The following is a 20,159-nucleotide window of genomic DNA, read 5'->3' on the forward strand; positions in this document are numbered from 1 at the left end:
CATGCATCACTCTGGCACTCTCTGGAAGGTTTCCAGATGCTGCACTATGATCACATTCTTCCATCGCTGAGAAGACTTCATTGAAGCTTGCCACTGTGAAAGGCTACGAGGACACATTCTTTCACCGTTGTGCTGACTTTTTGTACTCAAAATCTGGCAGATAACCTTGGTCACATTGTCTGCCACCTTGTCACATACCACTTTTATCACATTGGCTGCAACCCCACCTTCTCTCAAAGCCATAATATTCTTTAGGCCACTTATGGTCTGTGCAATGTTGTCCCTGGTTGGAAGTCAAGACTTTTGTGTATTCAGCTCCCATACTGGGCACAGTGGTGCATTGGTTATGACACTGTAATTCCATTAGGGAAAACCAGTGTTCAAATTGTCATCCATCATCCAGATTTAATTTTTCTGTAGTTTCTCCAAATTGCTTATGGCAAATTTCAGGATGTTTTCTCTGTATTGAAAGTCTTCCCTATCACACACCATAACTTTTTTTGTTTTGTTCAAGAGCTTCCTCAGGGTAATTTAGAACTTTTCACTGTGATGTGGTATTCATATGTTTATAAGGCATATCAAAAGTACTTTTAAAATCTTTACTGGTGGGTTCATCGCACCAAAACAAGAAAAATCATCCAAATAAATGTATGTTGGAAAATCCTTCAATTCGATCTGTTAATGAAGTTGCATTTTGAGATAAATTCCAAATTCATGACCAGCAATTAAAATTTGTGTTGTTAAATATTGACTGATATTATTCATACAAGTATATTTGCTGTTTCTCCCATTACGTTATTGATGGGATGTTTCGCTGTGGACACATTCATGTATGTTTGAGTTCAGTCTACCTTCAACATTTCAATGTATGCAACAGTAGTGAATCACCCAATAAATGTTCTTTTTGACTTTAGGTGGTATTTTCATTTTTCGAGCACATAGATACAAATTTTATCTATGATGATGTGAGTGGTAATGAAAGCAAAGCTGCACAGGTGTATCAAAGTACCTGAATATCCAACCTTTGCTTTGTGTTGTTGTATTTCTGAGACAGGATTGATAACACCACAAATAATCAATCAAGGTAGATCAGGATTCTAGAGAATCCATACGATATTTCATTGGGGGAGTGGGAGGCAGGGGGGGGGGGGGCAAGACGTTGGAGTATGGAGTATTTTTAATATTTTTGATGATGAATGTCGACTTGTAAGTATCCAAAAAAAAAAAAAAAAGATCCAGTTCTGACCCTGTTAAAAACCTACGTTTTACCAACTTTTAAATCACTTTCCTGAAGCAAAACACCTGACTACACTATGTTGTTCCCCCCTCCCCGTAAGAGCTAATGGGATAGTGGTTGGGGAGCTACCCTTATGAGGATTTGCTTCTATTCTTGACCAATAATTAATGCAATACTGCAAGATATTTCATGTATCCATATCGTCTTCAGTGTTTGTAGGATTTTAGTTTGTCTGTCACCAACCACAAGGTAACATTTGTTGGTAGTTAATTGCACAAACTGCCTGTCTATTATTCCAGTGTCTCTTGGGCATACATCCAGGACAATATTTTTCTTCTTCTGGCATTGCAGCTCATAATCATACAGTCATTTTGGAGGTGACTTGATGACAGGATTAAAAACCACTTGACTTCAAGAAACACATTGGTAGGTTATCTTACATTTGATTTATAGTCAGCACTCAGTGTCCCACGAGAAAGTTCTTTGAAACATGGTAAAACTGGATTTATGGGAAATGGTCCAATAATTTTCTCTACAAAACTTTTAATTATTACCTTGATGCACAAGTTCATAGCATTTTTCCATAAGTTTAATAAATGCAACAGATACACGTAACAGACTTTAGTCATCAATAATTTATTCTCCCTCACTATTTACAACAGTCAGTCAATGCTGGGATAACTTTTTGATTCAGCAACTGTAGAAATCACGTAATTTTGAGGCGAGGAGCTCGTCGATCTATGTTGGCAGCACATTTTTATCTGGAAATAAAGTTCCTTAAAGGTTGTTTGATAGAGGGCAGAAAAGGTGAAAATCTGAGGGTGCAAAATCAGGTGAAAATGGTGGATGTGGAATGACTTCCCAGTCACTCTCTGTATAGTGTTTTTTGTCATTCTAGCAAAATGTGGGCAGGCATTAACATGGGCATAATTTCATGCAGTCCTCCTGGTCACTGTTTTTGGATTTTATCTGCAAGACCTCTCAGTTGTTAACAACAAATGTCAGCAGTGATGTTTACACCTCAGGGAAGAAATTCGCCGGCCACTGTATCTGAGTGGTTGTAGGCGCTTCAGTCCACAACCGCGCGGCTGCTATGGTCGCAGGTTTGAATCCTGCCTCAGGCATGGATGAGTGTGGTGTCCTTAGGTTAGTTAGGTTGAAGTAGTTATAAGTCTAGGGGACTGATGACCTCAGATGTTAAGTCCCATAGTGCTTCGAGCCATTTTAACCATTTGAAGAAATTCGTAGTACACCAAACTGTCACTGTTCTGCCAGATACATAACATTCTCTTTTGTGGATGCACTCATGTCTTTGTATGAGGAGTTGCTGCTTTGTTTCGGCTCAACCAGTCCTCTTTTTTTTCCTTATGTTAGCATAAAGACACCATTCCTCGTCACCAATAATGATACGGAATAAGAATGGTTGGTATAGTTCACAAGCCAGTTGTTGACAAGCAGGCAGACATGCACATATGACCACCCACTGATTTTCGTGATTTTGGTTTAGAACATGCTGTACCCATACACTTAATTTTTTAACCTTCCCCATTGCCTGCAAATGTCACGCAATGGTGGAATTATCAGATTTCATTGTATTTACCAGCTCTCAAGTACACTGACATGGATCATTGTGGTTTAATGTGTTTAAACAATCTTAATCAAACACCAAAGATCATCCTGAACGTGGTCTGCAGCTCTTGGTCTTGCAGTAGTCTTCTCGCTTCCCGCGCACGGGGTCCCGGGTTCAATTCCTGGTGGGGTCAGGTATTTTCTCTGCCTCGTGATGACTGGGTGCTGTGTGTCTTTCATCATCATTTCATCATTATTGACTCGCAAGTCGCCGAAGTGGCATCAACTAAAAATGACTTGCAATACGGCAGCCGAACTTCCCCGCATGGGGCCTCCCGGCCAACAATGCCATACGATCATTTCATTTCATTTCATCCTGAACATGGATAGTCACTAATGTCAAAATGATCCCCCTTAAAATCAGAAAATCATTTTCTTGCTGTGCTCTGTCCAACGGCATTATCCCAATATATGGTGCATATGTTTTTGGCTGCCTCCGCTGCTGTCACCCCTCTATTGAACTCAAACAGAAGAATATATTGGAAATGTTCTGATTTCTCCAATTGGCACTCAATTTTATAGTGTCCACAGCTTCATTCACTAACTCCAAATGCCAAATGACAATATGTAAACTCAAATAGCAGCAGTGAACTGCAAATAAAAAATGACAGTCGATAAATAAATGCAAAGCAACAGGAATAAGAATATGCAAAATGAAAATGCTATGAACTTATGCACCAATGTAATAATTTGGCTTGTTTGACATTTACTGTCAACATTTGCAATACGATGGCCAGTTTCAGCTCTACCGTAAAATATTTTTCACAGACAGACTGTTTCAGTATCCTACTATCCAATAACATAGTGACTGAATGTTCACAATATACTTTCACATATAAAGTCTCATAGCTGAATATCAGAATTGGCTTTTGATTATACTGTCATTAAACAAAGAAACTTTCTCATCACTTATAAAAATAAACAGGTGTCCATGTCGTCAGTACAAAAATATGAAGACACAACCTGAAACATAAGTTACTCACAGATTGACTTGGAGAATTTAGTAAAACTCAAGACATGTTACTAAGATATTGCTCATATAATTGCTACCGAAAGGCTTTGTAATGCATAGATGTTGCTCATACTAATGCTAGTGGTGAATTGTAGGTTTATGTGATGGAAGAGGTTTTTATAAAATTGTGTAAAGATATATTGGGGGTTTGGAAACTATATATTTACCTATAAAACTGCTTGCTTGAAATTTACTAGATTAGTTGAAATTTATTAGATTAGTTGAGCTTTGTGTTCAGACAATAATTTGGTGTATATAATAAGCCATTAGTTAACAAATGTGTGTACAGTGGTAATTTACAAGTACGGTTGCCATATTTGAAATGATAAATTTTGCAAATTATTAATTAATGGCTTAATCAATTAATTAAGGCTGTCATTCACTCCATAAAATGTAGGGCAACAGAAGTATAGTGCTAAACTTGGGAATTAAACAGGTACCGGGTGATCAAAAAGTCAGTACAAATTTGAAAACTGAATAAATCACGGAATAATGTAGATAGAGAGGTACAAATTGACACACATGTTTGGAATGACATGAGGTTTTATTAGAACCAAAAAAATACAAAAGTTCAAAAAATGTCTGACAGATGGCGCTTCATCTGATCAGAATAGCAATAATTATCATAACAAAGTAAGACAAAGCAAAGATGATGTTCTTTACAGGAAATGCTATATATGTCCAACATCATTCCTCAACAATAGCTGTAGTCGAGGAATAATGTTGTGAACAGCACTATAAAGCATGTCCGGAGTTATGGTGAGGCATTGGCGTCGGATGTTGTCTTTCAGCATCCCTAGAGACGTCGGTCGATCACGATACACTTGCAACTTCAGGTAACCTCAAAGCCAATAATCGCACGGACTGAGGTCTGGGGACCTGGGAGGCCAAGCGTGACGAAAGTGGCAGCTGAGCACATGATCATCACCAAACGACGCTCGCAAGAGATCTTTCTCGCATCTAGCAATATGGGGTGGAGCACCATCCTGCATAAACATCGTACGTTCCAGCAGGTGTTTATCAGCCAGGCTGGGGATGATGCAATTCTGTAACATATTGGCGTACCTCTCATCCATCATGGTAGCAGTTACAAAACCAGAATCATGCATTTCCTCGAAGAAAAAAGGCCCAATAATGGTAGAGTGGTAAATCCAACCCATACCGTGACTTTCTCCTCGTGCAGTGGAGTTTCCACAACAGTTCTAGGATTTTTAGTAGCCCAAATTCTGCAGTTGTGGGCATTGACAGACCCTCGGAGCATGAAATGAGCTTCGTCGGTCCACAACACTTTACTCATCCAATCATCATCTTCCGCCATCTTTTGAAACGCCCATACCGCAAATGGCCTCCGCTTCACTAAATTTCCAGGTAACAGTTCATGATGCTGATGGATTTTGTACGGATAGCATTGGAGGGTATGCCTAAGTGCCAACCAAACAGTAGTGTATGGAATGCCGGTGCGATTTGCGACTGCATGAGCGCTGACTTCCCCGTGCACTCACTACAGTCTCCATTTCTTCCTGAACTGTCTCAGCAGCATTACGCCTTGTTCTCGGTCGGCCACTACAGGGTCTATCATCTAAACAACCTGTGGCTTTGAACTTTGAAATAATTCTCGCCACAGGTGCATTTGTCAGTCGACCTTTACCCATTCGAATCCCCTTCCTGTGACAATAGGATCGTAACTCTGAACTAGCACATTCCCCATTCCGATACTACAACTTCACTAAAAGCACCTTTTCAGGTAACATCAACATGCTGTGACTGCTGGCACATCTGATTCTCTCTCTCATTATAGCTCCTTTTATACACAATTGTCATGCACAGTCACTTACGTTTTCCTGTCCAGCACCATCTGTTGGACATTTTGTGAACCTTTTTTTTTTTTTTTTTTTAATAAAATCCCACATCATTCCAAGCATGTGTGTCAATTTTTACCTTTCTATCTACATTATTCCGTGTTTTATTAAGTTTTCAAATTTATACTGACTTTTTGATCACCCGGTATAATGACACAAAAGGCAATAGTAATTTTGGGTGTTTCTGGACTTGGACCAGCTTGCTGTGTTATAGCATGTCAGTCTATTTTTGGAATCTTCAGTCTTGCTTAGAGATGAGGCATTGTTTGGAAGAGATAACATATCAGATTTACACAACCAGCTTTTGTGACCAGATTAAGATGATTATTATACAGGATGTGGCTCTGGAACTTCCTTACTTGAAACACGCACCATACAGTGGCCATTACCCACCATTGTGTGGGGTTGAGAACATTTAAAAGGACAGGAGCTAACTATTTTTAAGGTTAGTTTAATAGCGATCATGCAGCAAATGAGAGATAAGTGTGTGTTCACAATGACGAGTTACTTTCCCAATGGCCAATTTGGTCATCACAACCTAGTGTGCATTCAAGGAACAGTTTAATATCACACCTGATCAAAAATTAATTGTTTTGTGGATAGACACATTTATGGATACTGGTAGAGTGCAGAAAAAGAAACCAGGAGCCATGAAACTGGAAAAAGTCAAGAAAGTAAGGCTGGCAATTTTGAATTCCTTGAATGATCTGCACACAACATGCATCTGCTCTTGCAATTTCTGATCACACGGTGAGACGAATTCTTCATGAAGTCCTGAAATTTCATCCATACAAACTATCAGTGGTTCACACAGTTAATCCACATGATTTTGTTTCGCAAAACAATGCATATGAAGCCTTGATAGAAAACCTGCTTTATTACACCCTTATGTTCACCAGCAATGAGGCACATTTTCATTAATCTGTGTGTGTGAATAACCAAACATGCAGTATTGGAGTGGTATGTACTGTTGAGAACCTCATGAGCAACCCCTGCATACAGAATGTGTGACTGTTTGGTGTGCATTATCCAGAACTGGCATTATTGACCTGTGGGTTTTTAAAGAGAATGAGTAGGCAGTTATGGTCACTTCTGAATGTTATGTCTAAATGACTGAGGAATTTTTTCTTCCCAAATTTGAAGAAATGTATATGGGGGATGTGTGGTTCCAACAAGATGGCAGTACAGCTCACTCTTCATGAATTTTAATGACTCTTATACCCAAACACACGGCTGAAAGCAAGGGGAAACTACAGCTGTAATTTTTCCCGAGGACATGCAGCTTTACTGTATGATTAAATGATGATGGCGTCCTCTTGGGTGAAATATTCCGGAGGTAAACTGGTCCCCCATTCGGATCTTCGGGCGGGGACTACTCAAGAGGACGTCGTTATCAGGAGAAAGAAAACTGGCGTTGTACGGATCAGAGCATGGAATGTCAGATCCCTTAATCGGGCAGGTAGGTTAGAAAATTTAAAAAGGGAAATGGATAGGTTAAAGTTAGATATAGTGGGAATTAGTGAAGTTCGGTGGCAGGAGGAACAAGACTTTTGGTCAGGTGATTACAGGGTTATAAATACAAAATCAAATAGGGGTAATACAGGAGTAGGTTTAATAATGAATAAAAAAAATAGGAGTGCAGGTTAGCTACTACAAACAGCATAGTGAATGCATTATTGTGGCCAAGATAGACACAAAGCCCATGCCTACTACAGTAGTACAAGTTTATATGCCAACTAGCTCTGCAGATGATGAAGAAATAGATGAAATGTATGATGAGATAAAAGAAATTATTCAGGTAGTGAAGGGAGACGAAAATTTAATAGTCATGGGTGACTGGAATTCGTCAGTAGGAAAAGGGAGAGAAGGAAACATAGTAGGTGAATATGGATTGGGGGGAAGAAATGAAAGAGGAAGCCGCCTTGTAGAATTTTGCACAGAGCATAACTTAATCATAGCTAACACTTGGTTCACGAATCATAAAAGAAGGTTGTATACCTGGAAGAATCCTGGAGATACTAAAAGGTATCAGATAGATTATATAATGGTAAGACAGAGATTTAGGAACCAGGTTTTAAATTGTAAGACATTTCCAGGGGCAGATGTGGATTCTGACCACAATCTATTGGTTATGAACTGCAGATTGAAACTGAAGAAACTGCAAAAAGGTGGGAATTTTAGGAGATGGGACCTGGATAAACTGAAAGAACCAGAGGTTGTACAGAGTTTTAGGGAGAGCATAAGGGAACAACTGACAGGAATGGGGGAAGGAAATACAGTAGAAGGAGAATGGGTAGCTCTGAGGGATGAAGTAGTGAAGGCAGCAGAGGATCAAGTAGGTAAAAAGACGAGGGCTAATAGAAATCCTTGGGTAACAGAAGAAATATTGAATTTAATTGATGAAAGGAGAAAATATAAAAATGCAGTAAATGAAGCAGGCAAAAAGGAATACAAGCGTCTCAAAAATGAGATCGACAGGAAGTGCAAAATGGCTAAGCAGGGATGGCTAGAGGACAAATGTAAGGATGTAGAGGCTTGTCTCACTAGGGGTAAGATAGATACTGCCTACAGGAAAATTAAAGAGACCTTTGGAGAGAAGAGAACCACTTGTATGAATATCAAGAGCTCAGATGGAAACCCAGTTCTAAGCAAAGAAGGGAAGGCAGAAAGGTGGAAGGAGTATATAGAGGGTCTATACAAGGGCGATGTACTTGAGGACAATATTATGGAAATGGAAGAGGATGTAGATGAAGATGAAATGGGAGATAAGATACTGTGTGAAGAGTTTGACAGAGCAGTGAAAGACCTGAGTTGAAACAAGGCCCCGGGAATAGACAACATTCCATTAGAACTACTGATGGCCTTGGGAGAGCCAGTCCTGACAAAATTCTACCATCTGGTGAGCAAGATGTATGAGGCAGGCGAAATACCCTCAGACTTCAAGAAGAATGTAATAATTCCAATCCCAAAGAAAGCAAGTGTTGACAGATGTGAAAATTACCGAACTATCAGTTTAATAAGTCACAGCTGCAAAATACTAACGCGAATTCTTTACAGACGAATGGAAAAACTGGTAGAAGCGGACCTCGGGGAAGATCAGTTTGGATTCTGTAGAAATGTTGGAACACGTGAGGCAATACTAACCTTACGACTTATCTTAGAAGAAAGATTAAGAAAAGGCAAACCTACGTTTCTAGCATTTGTAGACTTAGAGAAAGCTTTTGACAATGTTAACTGGAATACTCTCTTTCAAATTCTGAAGGTGGCAGGGGTAAAATACAGGGAGCGAAAGGCTATTTACAATTTGTACAGAAACCAGATGGCAGTTATAAGAATCGAGGGACATGAAAGGGAAGCAGTGGTTGGGAAGGGAGTGAGACAGGGTTGTAGTCTCTCCCCGATGTTATTCAATCTGTATATTGAGCAAGCAATAAAGGAAACAAAAGAAAAATTCGGAGTAGGTATTAAAATTCATGGAGAAGAAGTAAAAACTTTGAGGTTCGCCGATGACATTGTAATTCTGTCAAAGACAGCAAAGGACTTGGAAGAGCAGTTGAACGGAATGGACAGTGTCTTGAAAGAAGGATATAAGATGAACATCAACAAAAGCAAAACGAGGATAATGGAATGTAGTAAAATTAAATCGGATGATGCTGTGGGAATTAGATTAGGAAATGAGACACTTAAAGTAGTAAAGGAGTTTTGCTATTTAGGGAGTAAAATATCTGATGATGGTCGAAGTAGAGAGGATATAAAATGTAGACTGGCAATGGCAAGGAAATCGTTTCTGAAGAAGAGAAATTTGTTAACATCGAGTATAGATTTAAGTGTCAGGAAGTCGTTTCTGAAAGTATTTGTATGGAGTGTAGCCATGTAGGCCCGCATCTCGTGGTCGTGCGGTAGCGTTCTCGCTTCCCACGCCCGAGTTCCCGGGTTCGAGTCCCGGCGGGGTCAGGGATTTTCTCTGCCTCGTGATGGCTGGGTGTTGTGTGCTGTCCTTAGGTTAGTTAGGTTTAAGTAGTTCTAAGTTCTAGGGGACTGATGATCATCGATGTTAAGTCCCATAGTGCTCAGAGCCATTTGAACCATTTTTTTGTAGCCATGTATGGAAGTGAAACATGGACGATAACTAGTTTGGACAAGAAGAGAATAGAAGCTTTCGAAATGTGGTGCTACAGAAGAATACTGAAGATAAGGTGGGTAGATCACATAACTAATGAGGAGGTATTGAATAGGATTGGGGAGAAGAGAAGCTTGTGGCACAACTTGACTAGAAGAAGGGATCGGTTGGTAGGACATGTTTTGAGGCATCAAAGGATCACAAATTTAGCATTGGAGGGCAGCGTGGAGGGTAAAAATCGTAGAGGGAGACCAAGAGATGAATACATTAAGCAGATTCAGAAGGATGTAGGTTGCAATAAGTACTGGGAGATGATGAAGCTTGCACAGGATAGAGTAGCATGGAGAGCTGCATCAAACCAGTCTCAGCACTGAAGACCACAACAACAACAACAACAACAACCACCACCCAAACACTTCCCCAACAATCTCATTTCTTTGAGGGATGATCTTCAGTGGCCAGCATGCTCGCCAGATTTAGTCCTATGCGACTTTTTCACATGGGCTTTCTTAAATCCATGGTGTATATCAGTCATCCATGGACCCTGAGTGAGCTGCAGAACTACATCCGTGCTGCTATTGCTAACAGAGACACAGACAGAGACATGATGGATGAAGTGAACTGAAACTTCCAATTTTGACTCTCAGAATCCATTGAGCGGAAAGAGGCCCCCTTTATTTTCAAAACCTAATAAAATAAAACTTTACATGTAACTATACATAAAGAAAAGAGAGTTAAATTGGTTTCATTGTGTTTTATGATTTTTAAAAATAAGAAAGTTTCCACACCACACCTTGTACAATTCAAGATAGACGCCAGCAGCCATTTAAGATTAACACATAACTAGGAATTGTTTATGATTCTCTGTTAGGTCCATATGTTCTTCTGGTACATCTTATAGGACTTTATTCAAAACTTTGCTTTAAATTCATTTCAGATTGTGTCCCTGCAAATAAATGGAAACTTGTGGTTTATTCATGACCAATAAACTCCTACCCCTGATTCTTGAAAGAATCGAACTTCTATGAATAAAGATGTAATAGCTTTCTAACTATATGTTATAAAATGATATAGTTTTTCAGGTATAGACATTGGTTTCCATAAATAATGTCTGCAAAATGTATTGTGAATAGAGGTAGTAGTAAAGAAGTAATATGTTCAAACATTATGCCTGATGCTACAGTTTTACTGCATTAAAAGCAAAACAGTAAAACTTCCTGGCAGGTTAAAACTGTGTGCCAGACCATGTCTCAGTCCAGTCCACAGTTTTAGTCTGCCTGGAAGTTTCATTTGAGCGCATACTCCAGTGAAAATTTCATTCAGCAAAAATGTATTAAATGATAAACATTTCTCCTTTCATCATTGGTGAGGGAGGGGGTTTCAGTGGGAAGAAGTGGCCTAAGGGTTTGGAATGATGTGTAAAGTTTGCTGGAAGCTGCTAAGTGCTCTTATTCTCAACTATTGGATGAAAATAGTCAATGTAACTTGCACACTTTGTGTTATGCTGCCTCAAGATGTATACACTGTTTCCAACTGTAATACTTTACTTGATGAGTAGATTATGGCTGCATTTTAAATTCAGTGAGTAACTATATGTAATATTGAAAAGCCAACTTTTGTTTCCCTGGACCCTGTTGGATAGTCAATCTGCAACTGGGAACGTGTTCCAAGTTAGCTGTTTATTAATATGAGGTTTGCTAAAAAATTAATGTGACGGGTTATTTAACAGACAAAAAGTGTGGGTCTCAAGGTCAAATGCTACATTGCCGAGTCATATGACATCTCACCTCTCCATTCCTGTAACCTTTTCACCTGATGACCTCTCAGCCTGGTTGTGGCCTTTGTTTTTGTTAGATTATGTACCCACAGCACATCAAAAAAAATGCTTAATGTTTTGAAAGAGTAACAGATTAATGTGAAAATTTTTGTTGGAACTTGGGAAATCTCCAAAGAGGCCCATTAATCATTTAAACAAGTATACAATGACGAATGTCTTTGACACACTCCAGTTTTTGAGTGTTTTAAGTGGTCCAAAGAGTGATGATAAGAGATGGTGGATGAACCACATGCAGGTTGACCCTCAACAGTAACTACAGGTGAAAATGTTGAAAGAAATTGAAGAGTTAATCTGGAAATACCATGAGTTTAGTATTCGTGCATTGCTGATATTGTAAGAAACAACAAAGAAACTGTTCAGCAGATTTTACATGAACATTTTCAAGAACAAAAAGAGAATGAACATTTGTGTTGACACTCCGAAAACAAGTAATAGCATGATGTGTTTTCTCAGTTATGATCCAGAAACTAAGCACCAATTAATGCGCTGGGAGAGCCCCAATTCACTGAAACTGAAGAAGGCTTGAATATGATAGTCAAAATTCAAAGCAATGATTGTCTTCTATTACATCCATGGTGACTGTGTATTTGAAGTGGATGCCTGAAGGTCAAATTGAATTAGGAATATTATCTTGAAGTCCTATCTATGTTCTGTGAATGGATAAGAAGAAAGTGTCCAGAGTTGTGAAAAACAAGTCATGGATTCTGTATCAGAACAATGCCATGTCCCATGCTGCATTGATTGCCAACTCATTTTTGGCTAAGCACAAGATTTCTGTGTTGGAACGTACACCCTACTCACCAGATCTTGCTCTGTGTGACTTTTTCCTGTTCCCTAAAGTGAAATCTCCACTGACAGAAGAAATGTGAGACAGATGAAGCGGTGAAAGAAAAAGTGATGAAGATCATGAACATGCTTACAGAAAAAAACTTTTCTTTGAACAGTGGAAAATTTGCATGAAGCAGGCAGAGCATTGTGGAGGGGAGTATTCTAAAGGAGATAATGTAAAAGTTGCAATGAAGTAAAAATAAAGAACATTATATCTTGAATTCTGTTATTTTTTAGCCAAACTTTGTATAGATGACGCTCCAGCACATTTCTGTCTTCTTGTTTGAGATGCATGTAATGACAACTACCAATATGATGGTTAGATAAGGAAGGGTAAGTAAGTTCTGTGGCCTTTCATTTATCACTTATTAACAAAAAAATTTCTTCATTAACAAAGAAATTTCGTGTACATGTTTATATAGATATTTCTCCTTTTTTCTTTACTTTGGTGTGAGGAATATGCCCTCAGAGTCTGTAAAAGTATTTTCAATACAGTTCCATAAAATTTCGGGAGAACTGCCAGATGTTCGTAACTTCCTGCCACAATATTTCAGCACAGAGTCTTCTGGCCATCTTCAGTGATACTGGCGAAAACTTCCTGAGCTCTGGTATTTAAGGCCCCACCGGCACATGTGTGGTGGATTCACTTGGCGCTGCGCATGCGCTACTTGAGTGCATTCAATTCTGCTGCACCGCAAGCCCTCCGTGGTGAAAACTTGCCACATCAATATCAATTTAATTGTCTTCCCGCAGTTCCATCGCAGAACTACGCAGGCTATGGAGGATACGAAGCTTGTCAACAATTAGATTCCATTCCATACATCCTCAATAATATGGAAAATCTCTGAAATAATTTTAATTGGCAATGTATGAACTTAATAAGCAGTGACCCAATCCATAACCCAGTAGATTTTGCTCAGATGTTGCCTTGAAAATTTACGCATGTTTCATCTTGAATACAAAATGCTTTTACTGAAACATACCACTTTACCTCTTACAGTATGTGTAATAGTGTACCCAGCGCTGAATGTTCACTAATGAAGCACAAGACATACTGAATATATCATCCACTGTTTATGATTCTGTCTTTAGAATTTTATACACTTGTAGGCAATTACATACAATTGTTATTATGTAGTATATGTAAACTAATGATTTTTTAAATAATTACATAGATGTACTTTTAAAGTCAGATATCATCTTATTTAAATAATTTACATTTATTTATTCTTTCTTTTCTCATTAAATATGTGACTGATTTTTCGGCACATGTGGTGCAGCAATCAGTATAATAGATTCCAAAAATTTCTCTATTACACACATTTATGTCTTTGTAGGTCAGAGAAATAACAGACTGAAATGTATGTTAATCAATTTCCCTTTCCTTACAGTGTTAAAAGTGCCATCAGTGAAAGAAAACAAATTTCATCACAGACAAACAAAACTAAAGCAAAGAAGGAGGAGAAAACAATAATTAATAACCAACCTGGAATTTCAAGAGGGAAAAGGCCAGCAACATTAGATAACAAGCCAGCAGAAAATTCTAAATCTGCTGCACAGCCAAATAAGACTGAAAATGATAATGCACATTCCCACAGGTAAGAGTCTGATTGTTCCTCCTGTTATTTTTAAAAATTGATGTATATCTGAATCTTTTCTGTTTTATTTTTGCTAGTTTGATACTCACTTTCATTTTACTCTCTCCTCCAATAGACTTTTCTTTCTAGTATCTTCTGCATGGATAATCTTCATAAGACTTTTGCATATTCTTAAACCAAATTTTATCTTACGTTTGATCCTGTGGCTGTACCAGAAGTGAAATTAGCTACGGGCATACCATTGTCATTATGCTTCCCAATTTTGATCTCCTAGTCAGTGTAAAAATAAAATCATTTGAGATAAGAATGAGTTGCCTGTAAATGTGGATTTATTTAAAGCAGCGAGTAATTTATGACACATGCAGCCTAATTTGGGCATGGGCTATGAAGTGATGAAAACAAGTTCTGGTATTCTGAAAAGTAATTATAACTTTCCGTCATAGGTGGTTCATCGTTTACAACCATTACTAAAGAAGTACGGAGCCTCTATGTCCAAAGTGGCTCATTGTTGACAAACACCTCTGTCCAAGCTTTATCGAAATGTGCAGATTCAGTTCTCTTGCCTGCTGAGAGGAGGTGGTGACTGAATGTGTAGTATAAGGAATTGGATCTAGCTTAACTGATGGAACAGATATTGGTGTGGTAGAAGATAACAACTCAAAGTTTGAAGTGAGAAATGTATTATGCTGTTACAAAAAATAATTGATGGTGAATAGAATATTTAATATCTGTGAGTCTTGTTTATTACTATGCCTTCCAAAGATTCACAGCACCCTCATTTTGGTGTCATTGATCACCTCTTTAACAGATATCAATAAACACATTCATCCACTGAGGCTCTAGTAAGTTGTTCAGAGAACTTAGCAATCCGAGTATGGTGAGAGGAAACATCCTATAAAAGGCCTGGAACTTCCAATGAGATATATAGGTAATAGACTGTCATGTTCATTGTTCTTTCCTTCTGCATAGCTGTGATAGGTTGACAGCCATATACTACTTATGATCAGTATCATCAGTTACTACTGACAGACTGTTACCTCCTGAACCTTGAGAGAACTCACTGTCATCTGGTATCACTCAGTGTGGCAGTTCTTAACACTGTTGCAATTATATTTTCATCAGTTACTACTGAGAACTTACAAAAAATAATGAACAGGATAGAGAATTGTGATCTTGGATGGAAATATAACCTAGAAAAACCATTTAGGCTACCTCTGGCATATGAATTATTACCAGTTTTGGAAACTGTACATATACACTTATCTTCCAGAACGTTATGACCACCAATCTACATCAATATAAACCTGTCCAGTCAATAGCAGCATCACCTGGTGAGGAATGACTGCTAGGCAGACGCATGCACGGTGTACAATCTGAGTTTGACTGAGGGTAGACTATGATGGCCTGGAGGCTTGGCAAGAGCATTTTGAAGCTGCACGACTTGTCAGGTGTTTGATGAGTGCTGTGGTGAGTGCCTTCAATACATTGTGAAATCAAGGTGAAACCATGTCCAGACATTGTGAGGTTGGGCAAGCCACCCTCATTACGCATGTCAGACGTCATAGGCTGAGCAGACAGGTGTAACAGGGCAGGCAGAAAACTGTGGTGGAACTAACATCAGACTTTAATCCTGGGCAGAGTACAAGTTTGTCTGAACACACACTACACCGAACACTCCTGACGATGGACCTCCGCAGCCAACCACTCATGCATGTGCCAATGTTATCACCACAGTGTCAGCAACTATGACTGAAATGGGCATGTGACCACTGGCACTGGATGTTGGTACAGTGGGAAGGCATTGTATGGTTTGGTGAATGCCGATACCTTTTTCATCGTGCTGGTTTGAGAGCGCAATTCGTTGTCTTCCAATGGAACAGCTCCTTGACTTCTGTACTGTGGGTCAGAGACAAGCTGGTGGTGGTTCCATTATGCTCTCGGGAACACTCGTGGGCATCTATGGGGCCAAGCAGTACTGTACACTAGTTTCAGACCATGTACACCCCTTCATGACAATTACGTTTCCCGACGTCAGTGACATTTTTCAACAAGATAATGCACCATGTCACAAGGCCAAGAGTGTTATAGAGTGTTTTGAGGAACACAGTTGCATTTCCAGGTGATGTGCTGGTCCCCAACTCACTAGATTTGAACGTGATCAAAACATCTGGGATGTGATTGAACGCGGCTTCAGAGCTCATCACCCCCGTTCGTTGAATTTGTGGGAATTAGGTGACTTGTGTGTGCAGGTATGGTGCTAATTCCCTCCAGAAACCTCCCAAAGCCTCATTGCTTCCCTGCCATGATGCCATTGATATCCATTCCAAAGGTGAACATACTGGCTGTCAGGTAGGTGGTCAAAACGTCTTGGCTGATCAGTGAATTTGCATTCACTGAAGTCTTACATGATAGATTTTGGTGTAACAGTGACTCTGAACTCTGCTGATCATTTTAATTAATGATTCTTTATTTGTCTGGCAGACACCTTTTGTTTCTCTAATTTTACTGTCTTGTTTCGTATTATGCTTGTACAAATTTGTTGGTCTTTCTTTGCACCAGATATTGTATTCTACAAGTTTCTTTTTTAGCTCTTGAAACTTGTCCTTGTTTTCCACTAATTTTTTCTCAAAGTTCTTAATTATTATTTTTAAGAACTTCCATTAGTGAACCCCTGACTTTTTTCACTTGCTGAAAAAAAATCTCTTAATTTGTGATGCCTGTCTTTAATAGTCTGCAGAATTTTCATTAGGCATTCATTACCATCGTTATCTACTATTAGTTTGCAATGAGTAGTGAAGTCAAGGATTGCATCATTGGTTACTCACTAATTACACTATCACTTCCAATTCCAGAATCTCACTCTTGTCCAGAAAAATTAGAATTTATTAGGATGTTTTCAGTTGCTTGTACTTCCCAATTCTTTTGCGACATGTTAACCATTCCATCTTCACTGATTCTTAACTCCACCATACCATTACACTGGCTATCACTGTATTCACAGACATATTGACAATTGGAAAGAATCAGTGTCCTAATCACTTTCCCTAGTTCCTCCTTGATCAACTTTGTCCTAATTTCTGTATGAAGCACAGCTGTGCAGATGCTGACACACTTATCACTCATTGGTTCTATGGGTCGACCATCTCCTAAGATTGCTTGGTGTCAGAGTCAAAGCTCATATTGCGACATTGTAACACTCCCTTTTGCTTCAGAATATGTAGACCAGTTTCAGAGGCCGCCACAGCAAGAAGATTTGTGGTATTTATTACTTAGATATTGGGACTCCTTGGTTGATTAAGAACAGAAGCACAGATTTTTACTATGAGTTTCTGTCAACAATTTCATGTTCATGTGTGTCTAAAGAACTATTTAAGAGCAAAGCAATTTTCTTATGAATGTACACTACAGAGAGAAATTCAAGGATTAAACCAAGCACTTGTCAGGCTAAGACAATGGTCAGGAAAAAAAGCCTGAACAGCAGGCAGGACCAAAGTCAGAACAGAACTGCTGCCAGCATGCAGCGCTGGTTGGCAAGCTTATATAAGTGCATTGTTGACATGACACAGCCAGTTACTTTCTACATTGTTTGTAGAAATAAGTATGCTCTCCTGTGCTATGTTAATATTAAGGAGGATATGCTTCATATCTTACAAACTGTGTTTTTGAAGGTTTTTGAGAGGATAGTAGTATGAGAATAGAAACTAATCTCCACACACAAAATTCATTGTCAGGGTTGCTGTTTGGATTCAGGAAGGCAGAGACAACAGTATATACAATTTATTGTTTGGCGTGTAATGTACTCATAGCACCAAATGACAATTTGAGAGTAGTAGGTAGTTTCTTAATTCAGTTAAAGCAGTTGAATCAACTATAATTTCATTTAGTTTGGAGCATTTGGATTAGAGACGTGCTAACTGATTCTTTCTTTCATATCTACCAAACAGGAATCAGGATGTTGTGTTCAATGCCCAAACATACAACCTGATTTGAAACTCACTAGAATGCTGCAAGACTGGTGAGCCACGAGTTTCTATTCTGTGTCTATTGGTGTTCATAATATACCCCAATGATCTGTTACTAAGTAGGACAAATGATTCAGAATTTTTCTTTTTACAGATATTACAAGTGTCATTGCTAATGGTATGCAGCGTAATGTGATTTATGTAGTAAACAGAGAAGTGGGTAACGTCAACTTTCAGCTTACATAGAACTAATTGTCACTTAACTGCAAGAAAACACAGTGTTATGGATGTTGACAGAAGCAAAGGAAAAGTAGTTCATTCACACTGCGCTCACAGAGAAATATGCATGCATATCTTTATTTCTCTCTGTTTTCATGAAATAATGTGAAGTGAAAAGCTAACAAATTCTTTATTATATTCAGTTTTTCATGAAGTTTATAAGCAAATTAATTATTGGAGAAAATGAAGAATTAAGTCCCACACAAACAGAAGTAGTCTATTCTCTCTCTCTCTCTCTCTCTCTCTCTCTCTCTCTCTCTCTCTCTCTCTCTCCCTGTCTCTATCTCTCTCACTCTCTCCATCTCTATCTGTTCTCTCTCTCTTCGTCTCTATCTGTTCCCTCTCTCTCTCTCTCTCTCTCTCTTTCTTTCTCTTTTATCTAACTTTAGTTGTTATTATTGAGATGACAACAATTTTTGCTTTATTCGTCTTCGGATTAGTTTAAATAAGAAGAAAAACATATTAATTTATTTTTGTTGTAAAGCATTTTTTCAATTTTATTTGTGCTTTAGATAATTCTTTTTGCTATGAACCTTTTAATATAAGTGCTGTAGCTTTTGGCAGGCACCGCTTTACCCCAAAAATGATAAGAAATTATGATTAGCTGCAATTCCTCTGAACTAATGTTATATGCTCTCCTTGCTGGAAAACTGTCTACACATCATGGCAGATGACAAAAATTACAAAATGCCTGTGTGCATTAATCAGCAAGAGTTGGAATATGTGAACAATGATAGCTTATTAGAAAGTGGCAACAAAAGGTTTGGAAGACTGCAATATTCTTTATACCAAGGAGACTCATCCAGCATATTTACTGATCCTTCCACTAACTATTAGCTTTACTGGGTGAAATAAACTGCTCTATATAACTGTCTATATCACTAAAATACTTACTCTAAATTATGGACTTACATATACAAGTGAACTTTGTATAGAATTTTTTTTTAGCTGCAGTGCAGTGTTTTCAAAAGTAAAAATTATAGCTGCATCTGTACATTATCATCCCAATCAAAATGAGACTTGTTCATAGGAGAACTTGAGGAACTGACAGCATTGTGGGTCAAAAATAAAAATTGCAGAGTGGTAGTATCTGGTGACATCAATATTAGTGAAATGTGTTCTGCATTGGTGGCAGCAGGATATCATGGAAGGACCTAGAACCTGGTTCAACATCACTTGTGGTTGACAATGTCTACATTTATTTCATGAAAGCATTTAAAATTTTCCTTTACAATGGAATGAAGCAAAAAGCCAGTTAACAACAACCAATAATCGCAGAGCACCAGAAGGGCTTAAAAATTTGTTTTGAAATTAATCCCATTTTTTTAAAAGAAAAATTCCAATAAGATCAACATCAATAATCACAGAGTGCCAGAGGCTTAGAATTTACTTTAAAATTGTCTCTTAAAAATTTTTTTCAAGAATATCAAAATCAGTAACCACCAGGTGCCAGAAGGCTTAGAAATTGCCTGGAAATTTTAAGTATCACGACAAGGTCAAATATATCTCTGTGGAAAATTAAACTTGCAAAGAGTTTAACGTGGTGAAATTTAGTAACTGTCTGATGGCTTCCAACCTTCCTATTTGCACAATTTTGAGGCTTGATTCTGGAAGGGGAAGGCAGGAAAGGGCAAAGTTAATGAGGAATGGAAAATTAAGAAGATTGCCAGGACAGAGTGACACAGTAAGCATAAGAACTCAGATGACTGACAACCTGCAACTGCAACTTCGCACGGGATAGTGATCCCAGTGAGCTTCTAGTACTCACTTCCACCCAGATCCATGTCCACATCCTCTC

General features: G+C 38.5%; 1 protein-coding gene across 1 annotated transcript in view; it reads left to right on the forward strand.

The window, feature by feature from the left end:
• Positions 1 to 20,159, forward strand: part of LOC126457736 (uncharacterized) — a 347,274-nt gene that overhangs the window by 190,006 nt on the left and 137,109 nt on the right. Inside the window, exon 6 of the mRNA XM_050094281.1 lies at positions 13,914 to 14,120. Within this exon, the coding sequence (XP_049950238.1) occupies positions 13,914 to 14,120 (207 nt within the window). The remainder of the gene's footprint in view (positions 1 to 13,913; positions 14,121 to 20,159) is intronic.

This window comes from Schistocerca serialis, chromosome 2 (genome assembly GCF_023864345.2).
Source record: "Schistocerca serialis cubense isolate TAMUIC-IGC-003099 chromosome 2, iqSchSeri2.2, whole genome shotgun sequence".
NCBI classification, from domain to species: domain Eukaryota; kingdom Metazoa; phylum Arthropoda; class Insecta; order Orthoptera; family Acrididae; genus Schistocerca; species Schistocerca serialis.